The sequence below is a fragment of the Daphnia pulicaria genome, chromosome 10 (genome assembly GCF_021234035.1).
Source record: "Daphnia pulicaria isolate SC F1-1A chromosome 10, SC_F0-13Bv2, whole genome shotgun sequence".
Classification (NCBI taxonomy): domain Eukaryota; kingdom Metazoa; phylum Arthropoda; class Branchiopoda; order Diplostraca; family Daphniidae; genus Daphnia; species Daphnia pulicaria.
Genome location: NC_060922.1, coordinates 5,741,602 through 5,762,382, shown reverse-complemented (window position 1 = coordinate 5,762,382; position 20,781 = coordinate 5,741,602). Strand labels below are relative to the sequence as shown.

The following is a 20,781-nucleotide window of genomic DNA, read 5'->3' as shown; positions in this document are numbered from 1 at the left end:
AACAACAGTCTATTCAGTATTCACCGCTATCTATTCACCTCTACCGTTTATAAATACGAAATGGTTCACTAGTCACTACACTCTAACAAAAAATGTAATAGTAACTCCCTCTAATAACGTACAAGGACCTAGGTTACTTTTTAGAGTGCATATTATCCAATCAGCTTTTTAAGCAAGGTGTCTGAACAAAAAGCGCACAAATTGTACTTCAAATTTTATAAAACGTAATAAAACAAAGTCGGGTGTAGCGAGATTGGTCAATGCTGGGTCAATGGGGCAATCAGCAAGAGGGAATTGAGGGAAGGAATGTTTCATGTTGTAAATATCCTAATAACCTGTAACACAGATTTTTTTGCACCGCTAAAATAAAGCGCAATAAATATAGTCGTATTATAGATTAACTAAATCATGAAACAAGGTTTGCAATAAGTTCGTTGAAACATGAACGAAAATGATGGCCATCAAATTCTATTGTTTTTGTGTCGCTGTTGACTTCGCAAGAGATATGAATCGAATCATGTTCTCCACGAGAAAGAAGAACGTTGCTAGACCGACGCCGACGCCCAAAATGAAAAAAGCTCCGGCCAGATCATCCAATCCAATAGGTTTGGGGATGGCGGTTCTCCGTAGTTTGGTTTTCTCGAAACATTTCGGCGCTCGCGGCATGCTGTTTTTCACCCAATATTCAGGAAGTCCGGTTTCCCAGAGTTCCATCAAACTGTCAAATAATAAAATAATAAATTAAATCAAACATAGAAATAAATATCTCATCTAATGTGCTTAGGAAGAAGAATTTTTTAAAATATAAGTTTAACTTACGCGTATTTAAAAATCGGCGTGTACTTGCTGTCCTTTTGCAATGGCATAGAATAAAACATGGTCATTGAATAAGGGTCAGATGTTTTGAAACGACACTTGCCATTCTCCTGGAACTGACTAGCGATGAAGCTGTTGGAAAACGATTGGGACTGAAATAATAATCCACACACACACACGCACAAATTTGTAGTTTAGGTTTTCGTGGTGATTCTTATAAAAAAAAAATCTTCTTACATTTCCAAAGGCATATCGCTCAGTTTTCAAGCGAACGGTCGCTTCCTCTATGCTATTTAATATTCGATCAGGATGTGCGCGAATATCATCGCCAAGAATCTTCTGTGCACCGCGTGTAGCTTCCTGAAATTAAATTTGAGCAATAAAAGAACAAATAAAAATCTGTATCGTGAAATTTAAAAAAAAATATAACGATAAAAAAACTTACCAGTATTTGCTTTTTGGTCATGGTGTCAGCTAAAATAATGAGTTCGACGTCTTCGCTTGCGACCAAATCTTCGAACGTGTTGATGGGTGGTTTCATATTCGGGATTGTTAGGTAAGAAATGACGGTACCCGAGTAACTGTTGACCAAGACCGTGGCGACCAGTACCCAAACTCCGACGAGTATCCGGAAGGAGAGACGACGAAGAGAAATTGCATTTCCTTCAGGAAAAACATGAAATTAGATTAATATTATAGCGATTAGCGATTTGTATATCTATAGTGCGAGCGATAAGTAATTATTTAATGCTATTTGGTAATTTTCTTTTTTCACCTTGGTTTGTCATGGTGTTGATTATGTACATCAAGTAATATGTGAACCAACCATTTATCGTACATTTTCTAGCAATGCAGACGGAAGTTTCAGGACTTAAAAAAAATTTGCAATAAATTTCCGAAAAGAGTGCCATTAAGACAACCATTATGAAACCGGCAATAAAGATGAGCAGCCATACCTGTGTGTGACATATATAAAGAATAATTCATAGCGTTGGCAAACAGACCTGGCCACAAAGTGAATTATTACCGTGGACTGAAACGGGTGAACAAATGCAAAAATTCGATGCTCTTCTCCAGGTAGAGGAACTACCATGGCTAGCGATTCAGCCCACATGAAAATGGCGAAATCGGTCGTTTTCATTCTTTCTGAAGAAGCAATAATAAATCTAGATGATCCGTCGAATTTCTGCTTTTTTTAAATTTTCAAATGAATAGAATTCCTCACTGGTTATACGTTACGCAAAATTGAACTTCACCTTGTCCTGGACAACTTTTAGAACGAGAGCAATGTCGCCCAAATTGCCATACTGAGATTTTGTTATTTCGTTAGGCAGATAATCATAAGAAATCCTGCCGTGTTAAAAAAAATAATAATAATAAAAAAAAAAAAACGATAGGAACTTCCGTTATTAATTAATAAAAAAAAGCATTTCAAGTTCAGCGTATTTACGTAAAGTTGAGCTTTTCTGCGAGCCAGGCGAAATACAACGGGGTACTACCGATGTCTGTGTAGTTCCCGTTAGGCATCAAAGTCAGTATGTTATGAGGCGGAAACTGTTACCAATAATAAACAAATAAAACAAAATGGAGAGTAAGAAGAGCAAACTAAAAGGCTAATAATGGTGTGGAATTCGACTTACATGAGTAGCAGCAAATTTCAGAGGAATGCCGTTGAGGTTGGCCGATTTGTCATAACGGGAAGCAGGTAATGAAGAACCAACAGCCGCCAAAGAACAAGAAATGCCTAGCACAATCAGCAAAATCATCGCATGTCGAAACGGCATTGTTGAGCTCGCCTGAAAATTCGACCCAAATAAAATTCAAATATTAGAGTTTGCAGTCTTCACATAAAAAAAACGGCAGTATTATTCTAAATGTGTGATAAAAATTGTATTATGAAGTACTGACGAGAGAGATATGTAATAAAGGAACACCTTTCACCTGGTAATAGTCAGCGTAGTGAGTGCAGTTCGTCCCTAGGGATTGGGTTTTATAGTGAACTGGAAGCGCAACACTGGGCGTATTTGTGATACACAATTTTATTATTCGGTGGACATTTCAGATGCACCCCCACTTGATTGTTTACACTGATATGTATCTTCGAATTTCAATGAACTAAAAGCTAATCAAAATTCGTTGAACCATGAATAGAATTAATTTAAATCAAGTGTTAATCGAGAAGAAAAACAGTACTTTGAAATGTCACCTCTGCCCTGATTCAACATTCATGAGCGGACTCGAGCGGACCTTACTCTAAAACCTGCTGCAAGAATAGATTATACCAGCGCTTTATTCGTGATTTGATTGATTAAACCGAGGTATTTGTTTTTAAAACACAATAAAGGCCCTGATTGTTTCTTATTCATTCATGGAAATGTATCGAATTTTACTAATTCCATTTCCCATCTGTGCTATCTCGTGAAAATCTATGCGACTCCAGCGCTTTCTATGCACTGGTAAGTTTACGTAATCGAAACTATAAGATTGCCCAATTTTCGAAAATCGAACTTCCAGAAATCGAGTTCCCAGACGAAGTCACACGCATCTGTCTAGACATTTTATTCATTCTCTTGTATAGAACACAAGTACCAGCTCTGTTATTCAAGTATGTATTATTTTTTTGATTGAAGCGCACTAGAGATTCTTCGATACTATGCCAACACAAAATAGAGTTGTGGAATTGAAATTGATTTAACATATGGATGGCTAACACAAAAAGAATTCAACGTTCAAATTTTCACAAGTTTCTTAAGTAACTCTTGTCCTTACACTAAAACATTAAATATTCTGTAATAGAAAGACGAAGGTTCCTAAGCTGAAGCCGATCCTTAAAATCAAGAAAGCACCTGCAAAGTCATTCAACTGAATGGGTACTTTGCTCGAGGTTTGAAGTTAATGCTAATTTAAGTCAATTTACAAACTACTGTTGGCCCGTGAGTTAAATCAGCCAGAGCTACAAATTCGGCTCTGTAAAATCACAGGTCTACGTCCTTAAACACGCCGCCTCACTCGATTGTTCGACATTACGCAACTTTTTCAAAAAAATTAGTAGTATTGATAGCACAAAGTTTACTTACCTGCTCAGGCTGGTGTGCTGCTAAATTTCAGTATAGGACGTTCAACTCCTGTGGTGTGTGGAACTGGCACTCAGTGAGAGAAAACTATATAGAATGTCGAATTTTCTTATTAGTTGTAGGTGAGCACGAGAATACGCACAGCTCAACTTTCCAAACACGAGAAAATGGACATTTTCTAAAAGTCTGAAAATGCATCGAAACTTTGGTTCAGCTGTCCACAACTTTTGTTTCACTTTAAGCTACACACAGCCGTGTCAGTCGAATGCCATGTTTCCGCGATAAGAGTTCATAACGGAAAACAGAAAAGTTTCAGATCAATAATCTTCTATACTTTGCGACAGTATCCTCTAACTTGCGTTTTTAAACATTTAAAGATTGACGATCGAATTACTGAGACTTGGTCAGGGCAAGACATTCTTATTCTTGCAAGATCAACTCGATAGAAACTGCACACATTTCAATAGATGCTGCTTACCCAACTGACAACTGTGAGCCAGTTGTTGAAGACGTATGCAGTATGACATGCGTGATGACTTGTTTTGCATGCAACCGTGTGGAGAAACCGTGTTACAGATTAACATACAAGATTAGCGAGCCCCACTTATTAAGCTAACGCTGTGCCTGCACTAGCTGGCAATAGACCAAAGTAAGTCCTTCAATTCGGAATGTTAAGCATGTATATGTTTGTACTAATAAGAAGTGGAATTTGATCAGCTCTAAACAAATGCCTTTAAGAAAAATGATTTTGACTTGTAGCCTAACTTACAGGTTGTGTTGCCTATGGCAACATTCTGTGGGGAAATTTTTTTGTTGACACATCGCGATAGACGGAGGAATTTTCATTCGTCACTCCAGTTGTAACTTGATTTCCAGATTTCCAAAATAATCCAGTGCATTCATCAAAGCGAAAACATTTTTCTGAAGTCTGACAAACCTGAAGAATGGATGCTCACTCTTCGGCGCTCTTTTTCTTTTAAATAACCGATGACCAAGGTGAATCAACTCGAGTGACCTTGTGATATGAAAGGCTATTCGAATACCATTTATAGGCTGCAAGACATCAACTGCGTAAAACTGAAAATGTGCATTATTAAAAAAGGCTTCTTATCATCTACTTATAGAGTTGGATTCCTCAAGAAACAAATTTTCCGTTTTAGTAAGACGCCATAGAAATTTTAAAAAATTAAAATAAAAACGTGTTTGTACACGCACCGGCTTGAAGATACCGGTAGTCTACGGCTCTACGCCCTAGGTTTGGAAGAATTTCAAATCAGGTATAAATACGACACCGGTCACCTTCGTCACACCCAGAACTAGACGAGTCAGTGCCAAGCTCAGGAATTACCATGAATCTCTCTGTAAGTAACAAGACCCTATATGTTGCATCAACTCAACTTATTTCATCTTAATTTATTCTCTTTATTTAATTCATTAAGATCGTTTTTTCGCTGCTCGTCTCCTCTGCATTTGCAGCTCCCTACTCATATCATACGGCACCTGAAAATAATTACCTAATGAATTATTACTATCGCTACTCAGCTGCTGAGTACAAAGATGTCCAAAGTCGAAACATTCAATTGATAGCGGCTCTGTATGAAATAAAAAAGGCCGCCCTGTTGGGACTTTCCAATGTCCAGTTGTATTACACAGCCGCAAAATGGAATTTCATCCTTTGCCTACTTGATTCTTCGTGTCCGACCGTAGTCTTCCCTCCCACAGACCCCTTTGCTGGTCGCTAAAATAATTGGCTTAAAAAAGGACTTCAGTTAATTTATTCCCGTATTTAAAAAGAATTGGATGTGGATATACTAACGCTAATATTAGACTCGAATTTTCACATGTGTAGTATTCCATCTTGTGAGCACCTTTCATTGTTTCTTGAACACAAATGCATTTTTTATTATATAAAAACAATAGATCTGATTTAACTTCAAAGAATTAACACTTGGTCTTTTTACTGTATGGACAATAAATTCCAGAAGAGACTTTGTAACACCACGAGCCAAGTTCGAAAAGAAGCAAAAGTCGACAATACATGTAGGACAGAAGTAGAGTGCGATGCACTCAAAAGTTGAAGGAATTCAATCTAACTATCTCGACCATGCATAAATTAACCGTATTGCCATATACAGTATATCTATGGGTAGGGAATTGCTGCAAGACAAGCCTTAAAGTCTTTAAATGATCGGCATTTCAAATATGAATCAGGGCCGCCTTTGAAATTTGTACATAATACAAATAACACCCTCCGGTTCCCAAGAAGCCAACCAGGAAAAAAATGTTTCAAAGCATAATTCGAGTTTGTTTATATTTGAGGTAGGGCAGTTGGGTCGTATACGTGGAACAGTCAGCAAGTCCCAATTTCTTTCACTGGTGACCACGAAAACTGACACGCAGGCATTCCATTCGAAACAAAAAGAAACTGTGCATTATTTGAATAAATTTGTTTCAATTCTCTTGCTGCTTTTGTTATGTAGTCTTTTCTCCGTGCATCCGCATACGTAATGGGATAATTTGTAACAGTCTCTCCCTCGATTGAAAAAAAAAAAAAAAAAGAACATACGGCTATGTGGGTTCACGGAAACTGCTATATATCAGGACGATGATAACCTTATAGCTTAATAAGCAAAGCTTCATTAAATCAAATACACTTTTCCCGGAAATGTTCGACGAAAAAGATGGAGAGCTTCGGTATCAATTGTGTAAAATTTTGAGGCGCGCTTAAAAATCTATTCTGAAGAGACTGGTTTTACAAATACATGCTATTGTAGTCGAATCAATGGAGGAGATCAGATCAGCCGCTGAATAACGATGTCCAGTAAAATCATTATAAATCGATCATTAGATGGCGTCATTTCTATTCACGATCGCTGTATATCAAGGCTGTAGCAGGTTTGCACCACTCAGGAACAAAAACAAATATTTTCGAAACCAGCCTCGCCCGTCAGTCGTATCTAGTTGATATAAGGATCACGCCAAAGCGCAGGTAAAAAAGTAAATAAAAAACTAAAATGATGAAAGTCCACAGATTACGAAAAAACTGGTCTTATGAGCAATCATCAAAACTGTTTCGTTAATAGCCTCAATGAAAATAGAAGGAACAAGTGAATCCTTTGACTATTATTCCTTCAAGCTTTATTCGAATTTGTTCTTCGTCAAGACAAAATGGGGCAAGACCGATCGTCGTTAATAAAAAGATCAGCGGGACATGAAATTGGAATTTATCTTTGGTTGAATTATTTGACAAACACAAATAACGTAATCCACGTACTTTGTACATGTTGCAAGAGTTCTGATAACTGTTATCTTTCCCATTAACCGCGATGTTAAGGATATTAGTCTCTTCATAATAAAAAAAGTGTCCAACGACGATCCCCTAGCTGCAGTTGTGAGACTTAGCTTTGGACGTTCTCGTCGAATTTTGAAACTCTCTTCTCCTTCGTTTCCCGGTGCAACATAATATTTTTACACCAAGTTTACAAGTCAGGTACTGTATCTATGTAATTTATGCACTATTATTTTAAAATTGAAACGTCAGTCATTAGACGTACTGTAGTATTAGCCTACTGAATTATGCTGACCCGCTGTAGTCTTAGTCGTACACTTATTAGCCTATAGGGAGGTTCGCGGTTGCCATCTTGGCACGGTATTTGTGGACCCGTAGTGCAGCCACATCCAGCAGGCGAATTTATAAATAGAAAGTCTTCAACTTCGTGTCGATCCTTTAATAGATATGCAGTTATGTGTGTGTCCATTTACGAGCATCACGGTTATATAACCCATAGTGCAGACACTGATTTTGAACGATTTTGAATTCAGTGAATTTAAGTCGATTAGTTCTTAGTGAAAAAATTCTAAATTGTCTAAGGTTCGACTCACATTTTACAAGATTTTTACACCAAAAACTGGAGTTAATTTTATTACAGTGTCATGCTACCTTGAGCCACAATTCTTTGTTCGTTGATAACCACGTTGATAAGAAAAACATCAATCGGGATTTTGATAAATTCTTTTACTTCGTTTTGTGACTTTGATTTTCACACGAAAATTGCAGAGAATAATGTCTACTGAATTGAGTTCAAAATTTTTGGAAATACCCGCATTTGGACGACATTTCAGTTTGGGTACTCTGTACAATGCTCCGGCCGATCAAATCATTCCAGGTAACTAATAAAACATGAAGCCCTACCCTGCTGATTTATCCAAACGATTTTGTGTCAAGCACAGTTCGAAGTTGTAGTCTAAACATACTATTATTTTTCATTCCCGAACAGGCTATACTTGCTGGAGTGAAGACGATTTCAGAAATGTAAAGACCACTAGGAATGATAAGACCAAATTGTCCATCATTTCGTCAGATCGATTGAGCGAAAAACTTAAAGATCTAAATGTAAATGGCTCGCTACAAATAAGCATCTTAGGGGGTTTGATTGATCTCAAAGGATCGGCGAATTATCTGAACAAGAAGGAAAGTACTTGCCGTGAATCCAGCATTCATGTCAGGTTCAAGTACATGACAGCTGTCAAGTCTTTGACGATGGACCAACTAGACGAAAGCAAAATTCGCTATCCCCAAATTGCAACGAACTGGGCGACTCACGTCGTCACTGAGATTCAATACGGTGCCGAAGCTACTTTCACTTTCACCAAACGATTCGAAATCGATGATGAAGAAGAAAAAGCAAGTGGCGAGTTAAAACTGAACGTGAAAAAATTATTTGACCTACTAACAGGTGCTGGTGCCGAAGTCGGAGGAAGCGCTCGAGAGAAAAATAACGACAGCGCGTCAAATATCGACTGTCGATTTGAAGGCGATTTTAAACTTCCTGATAATGTCAAAGGACCAACAACGTTCGAAGAAGCTTTGGAATTTGCCAAAATTTTTGTCAAAGTCTCGTCTGATTCGATGGCAAAAGACATTGCCGATGGAAAGCCTCTCGGTGTGCCTTGCACCGTTTGGCTTTCCTCCCTTGTATTGATGAAAGATCCCAAAAGTGCACCGGCTATTATTCGGTATGAAGTTAGTCTCTCTATAGCGTCTGAATGCGTCCAACTGATTGAAGAATACGATAACTTGGAAGCGAAACTTAATTTGATGCTTAACGACTCAGTGATTAAACATATCAGTCCTTTATTTGAGAAGCTAAAGCTGTTCCGTCGGTACCTAACTTCTTTCCGCGGCGAGCTCAAGACCGAATTGGGAAAATTGATCATTAATTTTCGCAGCGGCAAAGTTAACGTTGACGATTTCAGACATTTGTTAGATCGCATTACTGATAAAAATTTCCCGTTTAATCCAAACGGCATCAGTAATCGTTGGCTGAATCAAAAGTACAAAGAATTCTGCATAATAAACAGATTTAAAGAACAAGCTCGTCAAGAGATCAGCTGCCAGAATAGAGATAACGTCACTTTTTTCCCTACTGAAAGGACTCTGCAAAACACAGTGACCAGTTATTCTGTGGATTTCTGCGTAGAACTTACTTTCCCCTGGTTAGGTCGTGCGGAGCCTTTTCTCGAAACCGTGAGAAATCAAACGCTCAACTCTGATATTATCACTGAAGATGACCCTAAGACAACGAATATCGCCATTGACAAAGTCTGGTATGAGGACAATCGCCTTGTCAAGCGGATCCAGAAGGAAATCAATGTTTTTGCCAAACTAGTCAACGAAAAATCTCATGATAAGAAATTCGCTTTTGTTTTGACAACACCTGATGATGAGAACGCAACCTATGCATCCGAATCATCGATAATATTAGTTCACCACCAGCTAACAAGGAATTGCGGATGGAATGCCCTCCAAAGTATATGTCAATACTATCCTCGAGACAACTTAAACGACGTCGTTCTACTCTTATTGGATGGCGCAGCAGATATTGACAAATATTGGCACAAATTTAATTGCCTCTTTATTTTGTGTCGATTTTACCAGAAAGAAAATCTTTTGGAATTTGTTCGAGTATTCCTCGATCGGAAAATTGACATCAATTGTAAAGACGATGACGGATGGACTCCGCTTCTGATTTTATGCCGATACTACGACAAAGATAATTTAATCGACATCATTCGTCTTTTTCTAAATGAAAAGTTTGATTTGGAAATTAATTGGAGGAATAACGACAGATTTAATGCTCTCCACATTTTGTGTGGCCATTACACAAAGGATAACTTAATCGACATTATTAAACTTTTTCTCCAAAGAAAAATTGATATTAATTGCAAAACCAACATCGGGTGGAATGCCCTGCATTTTGTTTGTCGTTTTCAACCGAAAAATAGTTTGCCTGACTTAGTTCGTCTGTTAATTCAAAACAAAGTAGACAAGGAAGTACTAACGACTGGGGGTGAATTTGGGACTGCATTTTCGTTTCTGTTGGGACGTTTCAGAAAGGAAGAAGTTCTAGACATTGTAAATATTTTGAACTAAAAAAACCATCAATTTAATCTTAGACATGTGGAATCCCTATAAGCTATAAAAAAATTAATTAATTTAGTCATCACTTTAAAAAAATAACTCTAGGTTTTTGTGTAAAAAAAAAAACAAACAAAAAATGTGAGTAGATAGAATAGGGTAAACACCCAAAATATTGCATATTCGTATAGAAACGAAAATGATTTTGATTTGCTTGTAGCCTAGAGGGGGGGATAAAGAATGCTGCTTTCTATTATTATAAAGAAATAGCGATTTCGCATTGTTTAATGTGTTATGCAATAAAGTGTCTGTATTGTTTGTTTTTCATTATTGCAACAGAAAATAAAATGAGCTTATCAACCTACGATAAGGGAATGCAGCAGTCCACTTTTAACAACAAAAAGTCTTACGCTGCTTTCCTGATCGACAGACCTTTCAATGAAGAAGACAACTTGAAGGCCCTCTTAATGAACTGTTTGCGCTATCGCCTCCAGATAGTACGGAATTCGGAAACCGGTACAGGAGGTAATACCCATGATACTGATTCTGAAAATGATTTAGAAAAAGCTTTGCGCGAGCTAGATCTTAATTCGCCTTCATCGTTCAATTCTTTATTAACTGCGGAAGACAATGAAAGCACCACTAATTCTAAAGTGACTAGCCATTACGATACACTATTGCAACTCATCGACGAATTTGACGCAACCGGCGCTGCTGAGATTTTCCGTCTGCTGCTGGAACGAAGAGCTGCCATCCCTTTGTTCGTTCCCAAATCCAAGAAGCATTATTTGAGCTTGCTAAGCCATATAACCTTGCCCAGGATCGACAATATCCGTTTGAGTGAGGACAAGTCCTTGTCGCGCGTTGCCGTGATTTCCTGCCGTCAGAGAAAGCAGAGTCAGACATGCGACATTCTGAAAAGCATTTTCAACATTGACAGCTTCCATTTTCTCGATTTGGCCACGAGCAACATTTCATCGGAAAGTATGCTGGCCGAAATTGGGTGTGGCTGCATAGTTTCTGATGATCCTAAAACTAAAACTAAAAAAATTCAAAACGTGTTGGTCGTGCACGTCATGGGAGATTTCAGGCCGCTTTGGTCATTTCTACGTCGTTTTGCCGATATCTTTTTGATTGAAGATTCGACAATTGAATCAGAGTCATTTTTCAAAGCATTTATGACGGAAGAAAAAAAACTGGAATTGGATTCACAAGATGCTTCACTCGGAGTAGAGATGCACAAGTCGATTAGTTGCCTTTGGAAACCGTCAGACGGAACGGCAAGAAAAAAAGAAATAAAAACAGTGAACGGATTCCTTCATTTCTACATACAAGACCAACTTTCTGATACTTTTAAACTCGCATTCAAGTCGGATATCGTGACTTGTATGGATAAAACGTTAACTTCAAACGCCGACTTTGCAAAAAAACGATTGAAGTTGTGCGATGTTCCCATATTAAAAGCTGAAGGATACCGCTCTCTGGAGTGTGTGTCACCGACCAAAATCGAATCAAATATTAACAAATCAGTCATCGGATCATTGGGAAATGTGAAGAAAACTGAATTTGTCCTTCAGAAAAGCTTTATGCAAGAAGCGAAACACCACGAGTCGAAAATGGAAAACCGATTGAAGGAAGAAAAGGTGCATGAAGAAGACGGGAAGATCAAAGTAATTCGTAAACAACGCCGCGATGACACCCGTCAGGTTGAAAAAAACTCTTTACTCCGGTTGTTTCTCAGTCTTCTTGAGACTAAAGACCCTTGTTCCCGCGTTTTATCCATTCGGGTTTTAGAGAAAGAATTGGCCAAACGTGGTGAACAGGAACTTGGTGAATTATTCAAAGAGGTAGAGAGTTTATCGGTTTCGTATCGTGATAAATTATTAAGCAATGCTGATGAAACAGATTTGCATTCAGTCGCAAAGAATCTTCGTTCCGCTAAAACCAACTTGATTGAAAATGTACTCGGCATCGAACATTTGTGGAGAGAGTTGAGTCATCTCTACGTGGATATGGAACCGGAACGACGGTCGCCGGCAATAAAAAACATCCCTCGGCTGGCCGCTCAGCACTTAATGGACGGATTCTGCCTTGAACTACTCGACGGCGATTCCAACATTATCCGCACGGAATGGATAAAAGAAGTTGTGCACCAACTGGGGTCGTTGATGGAGGGAAAACGTCTCTTTATCTTGTCCGTCATGGGTGTCCAGAGCAGCGGAAAGTCGACATTGCTCAACACAATGTTCGGCATCCGAATGAGAACCAGCGTCGGCCAATGTACCCGAGGTGTCAACATGCAACTGCTGGCCGTCGAGGGTCGTCCGGAGTACGATTACATTTTGCTACTGGACACGGAAGGGACTCGATCACCAGAATACCACGGTCTGCCCGGCAGCGAAAAAAGAGACAATCAAATGGCAACTTTGAGCATCTTATTATCAGACGCGACCATCGTCATCATGCCAGGAGAAAACGACGCGGCCGTAAAAGAAATTTTGCCGATTGTTTTAATGGCCTACCAAGGATCTAAACTGGCAGAAGACAACGGTGGCCGGCTCAGTTCCAGGATGTTCTTCGTTTACAATAGGATCGACACCAGCCAGAAGGACAAGTTGGGCAATATCATTCAAAATCTTGGAACTTCACTTTATGAAGCTTTTAATCAAGTCCAAAAATTGAATGGAATTTCTACTAATTTGAAATCGGAAAATCCGTTTGCGGATTTTAAATTTGACACAACTGACTCATCCGAAAGTGACGTTTTGATTTTAGGAAACGTCAAGAAACATTCGCAACCTCCAGGCGATGTGCCAGATGAAGAATACGGCAAAGGGTTAATCCAGTTTCGGGAACATATCCACCAACGAGTAACAAATGCAAAGGGCGGTAATATGTTCTGGAAAAGTAGATCCATCTACGAGTTTTCCGATTACACGGAAAAGGTCTGGAAGTGCATCATTTCAGCCAATTTCATCTTCACTTTTGCCACGGTGCTGGAACACGCTACGTTTGACCAATTTGATTTAGAGTACAAAGAGGTTGAACGAAAATTAGCTGAAGCCTACGAAAAGTCCTTCGAAAACATTAGAAAACGAATGATAAAATTTATCGAAGAAAAAAATTTATTTTTATGTTCAACTTCCATGAGAGGTCAAGACGGCCAAATTCAAGGTAGCAATCCAAATTCTTCTGTTTCTTTTGACTCCTTTCGAACTTCGCTTCGTGAAGAGATAGTTCCAGTTAAGCAGAAATTAGACAGAGAGGTCGACGAAATGGTGAAAAAAGAAGGTCGAGAAAAATGGAGTCGCCAGTTTAAAGAAATATGGAAAAATAACAAGAAAGATCAAGACTTAAACTGGGAATGTAATCTGTTGAACACCTTTAATATGTTGTTTCATTACGAGTATCACGTGGAGAAATATAAGAAGAAAATGCGCACTGAAATCAATATGCTCTTTAAGTCATCAACGAACTCATGGACAGAAGAAAAAAAGAATAAAAAATTCGAAGAGATGTTCAGAAGCATTTTGACTGAAGCGAAAAACGAGTTTCCTCCAAAGGACGTCCAAAGTAAAATTCAGACAGTATATCAAAATAGCAGAGTGTTTAACAGCAGGCAAATTAAAATAAATTGGGATGTTGAACCTTTTGAAGCTAATCAGTCAAAGAAAGAAGAAGATAAAAAGTCAGATTTGATTTCAAAACTTACCGAACAATGGCAGGGCCTTATCGAATATTTCAAAGGGAGAAAAAGCAAGAATACCGAACAAAATAAAACAAATTTTTCCAATTGTGCTGCTGCCGTTTACGACACCGTCAACAGAATTGCCGCCGGGAAACTCTGTTACGATGACAGCATCATTTCCAATGTTATCCGCGAGGTAGATTCAACAATCATAGCACACAAACTTACTGAAAATACCGTATGTGAGGTGATGCATAATCATGGTATGAGACTTATTTTCAAATTGATGAAAGAAACTGAAAAAGAATGGGAAAAACAAAACTCCGTTCCCGCCAAACTCGAGTCCAACGAAGCGATTTTACGTAAATACTTCATGATGGTTTCACAGGGCGTGGAAAAGACGCAGCTATTTGCTGCTACCATGGCAAACACCTTGGAAAATGTCATTTTTTCAGGTAATAATTACGATTATGCCAACGGAATTAATAATAATTTAACAATTTCTTTGTTTACTCTGTGTAGCATTCGAAAAGGAAATGGTGCAAAAGACCCTTCATGGCATTCGAAAGAAGCGTTGGCTGAACGAAGCCAGATTCATCCAAAAGCACATGGATCTCCATTTGATTGACTTGCTGGAAAAAAAGAAATTGAACGAAGCACTTGATAACATAAGTTTTCCTAAGAGGTTTTACGCAGAAGTGCTTCAACGATTAATTGCCCAACAGGTCCCCAACGGCGATAGTGAATGGCATAAATTCAAAAATGATTTGAGACGAGCAATCGATAAAGCGGCAATAATTGAAGTCAAAGAACGAAGAGCGCAAACATTTGTCAATCAATTACGAAAAGAATTTTTTGAAGGTTATTTGCAGAGTGAAACTTTAGGTTCGGCTTTTCGGATTGATTGCAGTGGTGAATACGAAGACTGTGACAACGAAGAGCAGGAAGAATTTAAAAAGGAATGCAAAAGCAAATTGCTTGAAGTGCTAAAAAAGCAAGTAGCCATTACCAGACATCAAAAAGTCTTTGCAAAAGAACTGAGTAAAGAAGTAGTGCAGCATATGATCAAAGCGAACGATAAGGCAGCACTACCTCGTTGCGATGAATGTTGTCGCTTATGTAAAAGTCTGTGCATCGAGGCGGCCAATCACAAGACGCCTCATGAGGCAGTCCACCAGCCAGGAGGAGTTGCTGGCGTCCATTTTCATCGTATTGATAAACTGGACGCCACAACGTGCAGTCAGCATTACGAACAAGACGATACATTTTTGTTTAACAACGACCCAACTGTCAAATATAAATACAGAGACTTTGCCACTGTTTTTCGCGGATGGAGAAATCCTAGGATCATAGAAGAAATGCCAGTGCGCGAATACATTTTAGCTACTTACAACAAAGAAATTGCCGAAAAGTACAAGGTGAAGCCGTCTGAGAATATTCCCGCAAGCTATTTTCGAGATTTATCCTCCATTAAGAAACAACTGGAAAGGGATATTGCGAGTCAATAACAAGTTAGCATTTTATTCCCTCTTTTCTATTTCTTAATTATGTTTCAGTAGTTACAACAACTTGTGCTTGCATGCATTGATGAATTCTGTTATAAGCCGCTTGGAGCGAATAATAATAATGCCTTGTTTCTGCTTAATCATATCTATGCAACAATAAACAAGAAGTTACAAATTGGAATTCTAGACATTCATCATTTCGTCACCCCTCAATAAACGCAGAAATGCAATGGCCATACGGTATGATTGGATCTGCTAAATATACCTGTTAACATGTTTTTTGCATCGATCCAGGCATCCAGCACGGAAAAAAAGTTCTACAAATAATTCAAAGATGGCGTTTAGGGCCAAAATACAAATGTTTCCGCACGGGAAATTCAACTTCACTGCAGGCGTACTCATCTGCTGATTCCAATAACAGACGTCTGAATCTAAATGTTTCTCACACTGATCAAAATAAATACACACGAAACAACTGTTGAAATGAGAGTATTGATGGGGTAACTCTTATGTTGCAATTCAAATTTCGTGAATATATCCCCCCCCCCTCCAAAAAAAAAAGGAAGACAATTTTTGTGTGTGCTGAATGATACATTTTAGCTACTTACAACGAAAAAATTGCCAAAAAGTACAACCTCAAACCTTCAACCAATATTCCTGCAAGCTATTTGCGGAATCTATCCTCAATCAAAGGAACAGCTAGAAGATGAAATCGCAGGAACGAAGATTATTGAGCATTTTTTGTTTTGTTCATTTTTGTCCTAATGTAGAAAATTTCATTGTAGATATCCTTTACTGACGCTGTAAAAAATTCTGAATAGTCATTGTAAAAATTGAACGAGGAGGTGCCGGTGTGGCGGCAGATCCCTGTTGGTCAAAAAATTTTCTCTTTGCACTTTGCTCTTTAGTGCGAGTTTTAAAAGCAAAAAAAAAAAAAAAAAAAAAAAAAAAAAAAAAAAATTTAAATTGATTCTTCACCTACAAAGAACTTAAGAAACTTGTGAGGTATTAAAAAAAAAAACAAGCCTGATCTGCAGTCGTTATACAAATCAGTTATCTAATGAACCCTTACACTGAGTAAACCAAATGCCAAAAGAAAACAGTTCCATTCAACGGCATAGCTCAGGAAAAATCGTACTCGGAATTGTACGATTTACAATCAACGCCACCAGTATGCCAAAAAGGAAGAATAGAGATTAATGTGTCCTACCTTTTAGCCTGGGAAATACGGCCAGGCATCCACATTCCACAAGTGCTCCACCCGTTGAAAAGTTGAAGCCCACCAGGCAGGATAGGAAAAAGGGGGTCCTCGTGAATACCCCCACACTCTCATGGGTGTACACGAGGACAAATTGGAGAGAAGTAACTCGACTAATATCGATAGTTTCTCCCATCAAAACGGGATGCTGTTTATCTAAGTGAAAATAAAAAAATGGGTTACGAAAAATATGTGGAGAAGCAACAAGTAAGGAAAAGGTGAAAATCAGACAGTGGGCAAATCCTAATACTTAATAAACAGGAGAATTTAAGTTTTCAATTGTAACACTGCATTCGTGCAAGTCATGCATCATTGAAATATCTAGCAGTCTAGCAGGTCACATGAATAAAAGTTACGAAAAACATTAGGCTACTTAAATTACTTAAGATTGTTGCTGATGACAGGTCAATACTAGCACAAGCAAAAGTAGTGTATCTTGTTGCTACGATGGCTGGATCAGGCCCTCAAATCTGCACCAAGGAATCTACATAGAGCAAACAAACAGCCAATATGCATTAACAGTTGGGCTTACACGATAAATTCAAGTTATGAACTATCATTTCACTAATTTTGAACAGATTTAACTCTTCTGTTTCAGCACTCATAATCATTCTATTTGTATTCTTAGTGTTATATTTACCTGGTAAACAGTATGGAGTGTAAGTAGCCTATTACGCGATTCTGTGGGCCTAAAGAGTAAAGACACGCGACCAGGATTGACACCGGCCACCGACACCACACGTGCAGCACTGCAGCCATCACGTATAGTCGTATACGCACAGACTAAGAGGGTAAAGACCACGAACGGCTATAAACCCCTTGAAGCGATGCTCGTCCTATGCCGTATGGTGGCGCGTCGAGCACACAAATCTAGAGCAATTATTTTTCCTCTTTCCCTACTGATTTGAGTCTTCACACACCGTAAGTTTATAATTAAACCATTTACATTTCAATAGTGATGTTTTGTGTAAATATAGCTTAGATATCCCCCATGTTGTGGGAATTTTTTTAAATTTCTATGTGATGTCTAGATACAATCCATAAATTCCTTTATTAAACCCCCTTTTTGCCCATTTTCAGGCCCAGGAAACAGCGTTTCACGATTTTCAGGACCATTTCAGAAAATCTTGAAACGCTGTTTCCTGGGCCTGAAAATGGTCAAAAAGGGGGTTTAATAAAGGAATTTATAGATTGTATCTAGACATCACATAGAAATTTAAAAAAATTCCCACAACATGGGGGATATCTAAGCTATATTTACACAAAACATCACTATTGAAATGTAAATGGTTTAATTATAAACTTACGGTGTGTGAAGACTCAAATCAGTAGGGAAAGAGGAAAAATAATTGCTCTAGATTTGTGTGCTCGACGCGCCACCATACGGCATAGGACGAGCATCGCTTCAAGCATTCCTCTTAGCCCTATCCCTGATCGTAGTCTTTACCCTCTTAGTCTGTGGTATACGTACGTTTCCAGTTTTCTTTATAATCTTATTATTAAACTTCCGTCTCTTTTTCGAAACTCGAAAAACGAAAGCTTAGTCATCAAGTGTACAAGTGAACATCAAAGTATTAGCAGAGGTATTAGTCATCAAGTCATAGATATTGTTAAAAATCGCCCCCACCCCTTAAATCCAAACCGCTCAAAAGCGATCAAAGCGGTTTTCTCACCCTCGCTCGACATCCACTGAACAGATCGGGACTATTTAGTATCAAATTGTTCGTCTCATCAATTCACACTGAGCCAGACTCAAGAAAAAATTAAAATTTGCACGAAACCCGCAGATAATTACTTTAGTCAGAAACCCGCCAACAATAGAACCACCAAGGACCCAATAGGAAGCCAAGAGGGAAAAAGAATTCATGAACGGTTCATAGATGGCGTTGAGCGTTATAAGAGAAAATATTCCAGCTCACGGAAAATAAAATGAAACGAAATAATAATTAATCGAGTCGTCAACTATACTGGAAATACCGATAAGTGTTGTACCTGTTGTACGTATAGAACAACATTATTTATGTCTAAAACTCATAAATGAACTTTTCTCAAGTGGAAAGTGGAAATCATCTGTCATCTACTCATCCGATTGAAAGAACAAACATCCGAAAACGTCAAAATTCAAATTTCGTGAAAATATCCCCCAACAAAGAAAGAAAAACTGGGTGGATTTGTGTTGCCCTCGTAATAATATTTAACGACTGGGACGACTAATTAGACGTTGGGGGGAAGAAACGGCCGCTCGTCGTATTCCCCCGTACACATATACACCGTACGACGCCTTGCGGTGCTGTTACAAGGATGTAGGGGGAGGTTCTGACTGGAACAGCACAAGTTATCGCCTCGATTCTTTTTCGTGAACTTCGTGAGTTTTTCCCCTGGAAATTTCGTTTGTCGTCGAGAGAATAAATCTCTTTCACAATTCATTACGCGCGCCACAGAGTGTGTCCCGCGCTATACCGGCCCAAAGGGACTCTGTTAGGGCCATAACAATTTTTCTTTCTTCCCGTTTGATTTCCAGTTGTGGAAGAAGAAGAAGTTAAGAACAAAGTTATGTATAGAAAACTTAAAAAATAAAGTCAAAAAGACAGACAAATCTTTTTTTTCCTATTTTTCCAGAAAAACAGGAGGGCGTCTGTACGTATATACACTGTACCGCTCTGGCTCTCTCCCGCCGTTCTATAAACAGATATATGTCCGTGTTGTATAGGCGTCCGCGTTCAGTTTCTCTACCTTTTCTGGGTTGGTCTCCCCCTTTTTTCTCCCTCGCAACACTGATGCGCGTTCGTTCTAAAAACGGCCGCCGTCACGTAGTGATATGGTGGTAGAATAGAAATAATTTGGTAGCCTATACCTCCCTCCCTCGTCAGAATAGAACCAGATGGCGTCTGGGATTATATTCTCCCGCGTTCAGTTTTTTTTTTTTGAAACGATTATGCTCTTCTCCTTCGTGAAATGCTGGTCACAGTCTAGCGGAATAAGGATTTTCCCAAGCTATATAACGTTTTGTTCGTTTGAAAAGGGACCTTAGTATATTCAGTTTGGCTTCCCTATTATCATCCAGCAGCTCTATGAATATTATAATACATCACAAATGTAATAGGCGCGCTGTAGGGTGTAAATTATTATGTTACATCATTAGCGCGCCGTGTGTCCGGCTGAGAGGATACTATATTTTCTTTCCGTTCGTTTCTTTCTTATTCCATCCATCTTTGTCTCATTTTTTTCTTTTCTCTTCCACTCGTCCGAATGCAATTCCAATCAAGTTCGAAAACCCCCAGCGGGAATGAAATTGTATATTATACCTTATAATAATGTAATAATGATAAATTCGTTCCTTATAACTTTTTTTTGTCTCTCATCTCTCTCTCAAAGTTTGACGGCGGGATTCACACCTGCTGTTATGGTACATAGTCCTTTATATGCGTCATCACGCACATGTGTGTCTATCTATGGCACTCCTGTCTGTATGCAATAGCATTTGCATAGAAATAATAAGCACCAGACGCGTCAGCAGTAGAGCTCGGCGATGTGCTCACCTTCGCTCGACTGCTGACGTCCGTCCCGTCAACTGTTCATATCCTATTGCGTGTCATTGTTATTATACAACCGCATCGACTGTAAATACATCCGACCAGCAGTTAGCCCAGTTCTTCTTATCTTTTATATGGCTTCGACTTGTATTGTCCACCGGGCGAAATTCAATACTTATTACTACAGTCTGTGCTCTGCTGCGGTTTCACTTGAAAACTAAATTAGAGGCACAAAAGTTCACAACGCAATCGAATCAACTGTTACCATTTTTGTCATCACACAATTTTCTATAGACGCCAGTCTAAAATGAATGATGGGCTGCCATGAATAAAAATCACGAAAGCCCTATGTAATTAATTTCCGCTTGAGAATAATCGAATTTGCATTGCGGCGACGACGCAACGGATATACGTACCGCTATTGATCATCGCCCTGAGCGATTATATGCTGCACACTCGCCGGTGACTCTTTAGCTTCAACTTTCGACG

The 20,781-nt window shown here is 38.7% G+C and overlaps 3 protein-coding genes and 2 long non-coding RNA genes across 6 annotated transcripts; 3 read left to right on the top strand and 2 right to left on the bottom strand.

Moving 5' to 3' along the window:
* Nucleotides 1-19: 19 nt before the first annotated feature.
* On the bottom strand, nt 20-4,735 carry LOC124314717 (ionotropic receptor 93a-like). Of its 2 annotated transcripts, none has more exons than XM_046780038.1 (10): nt 4,660-4,735; nt 2,457-3,977; nt 2,267-2,370; nt 2,073-2,166; nt 1,844-2,002; nt 1,592-1,772; nt 1,262-1,479; nt 1,054-1,176; nt 820-968; nt 20-718 (listed from the first exon to the last, which is right to left on the bottom strand). In XM_046780038.1, the coding sequence occupies exons 2-10, from the start codon at nt 2,598-2,600 to the stop codon at nt 469-471; spliced, it is 1,422 nt and encodes a 473-aa protein (XP_046635994.1). In that variant the 5' UTR covers nt 2,601-3,977; nt 4,660-4,735; the 3' UTR covers nt 20-468. The 2 variants fall into 2 exon arrangements, with proteins under 2 accessions (XP_046635994.1, XP_046635995.1); XM_046780039.1 differs by having other exon boundaries at nt 2,457-2,830; nt 3,894-4,726.
* A 435-nt stretch (nt 4,736-5,170) lies between these two features.
* On the top strand, nt 5,171-5,392 carry LOC124314954. The gene is made up of 2 exons (XR_006911417.1): nt 5,171-5,251; nt 5,330-5,392. It is a non-coding gene; the product is annotated as an uncharacterized LOC124314954 (long non-coding RNA).
* Nucleotides 5,393-7,254: 1,862 nt separating this feature from the next.
* LOC124314561 (interferon-induced very large GTPase 1-like) lies at nt 7,255-14,196 on the top strand. Its single transcript, XM_046779757.1, has 3 exons — nt 7,255-7,380; nt 10,648-14,064; nt 14,135-14,196. The coding sequence occupies exons 2-3, from the start codon at nt 10,656-10,658 to the stop codon at nt 14,194-14,196; spliced, it is 3,471 nt and encodes a 1,156-aa protein (XP_046635713.1). The 5' UTR covers nt 7,255-7,380; nt 10,648-10,655.
* On the top strand, nt 14,067-15,957 carry LOC124314746. The gene is made up of 2 exons (XM_046780092.1): nt 14,067-14,451; nt 14,519-15,957. Exons 1-2 carry the CDS (start codon nt 14,247-14,249, stop codon nt 15,502-15,504), a joined length of 1,191 nt encoding a protein of 396 aa, XP_046636048.1. The 5' UTR covers nt 14,067-14,246; the 3' UTR covers nt 15,505-15,957.
* Nucleotides 15,958-16,890: 933 nt separating this feature from the next.
* Nucleotides 16,891-17,519, bottom strand: LOC124314975. The gene is made up of 3 exons (XR_006911448.1): nt 17,400-17,519; nt 17,142-17,243; nt 16,891-16,915 (listed from the first exon to the last, which is right to left on the bottom strand). It is a non-coding gene; the product is annotated as an uncharacterized LOC124314975 (long non-coding RNA).
* Nucleotides 17,520-20,781: the final 3,262 nt, after the last annotated feature.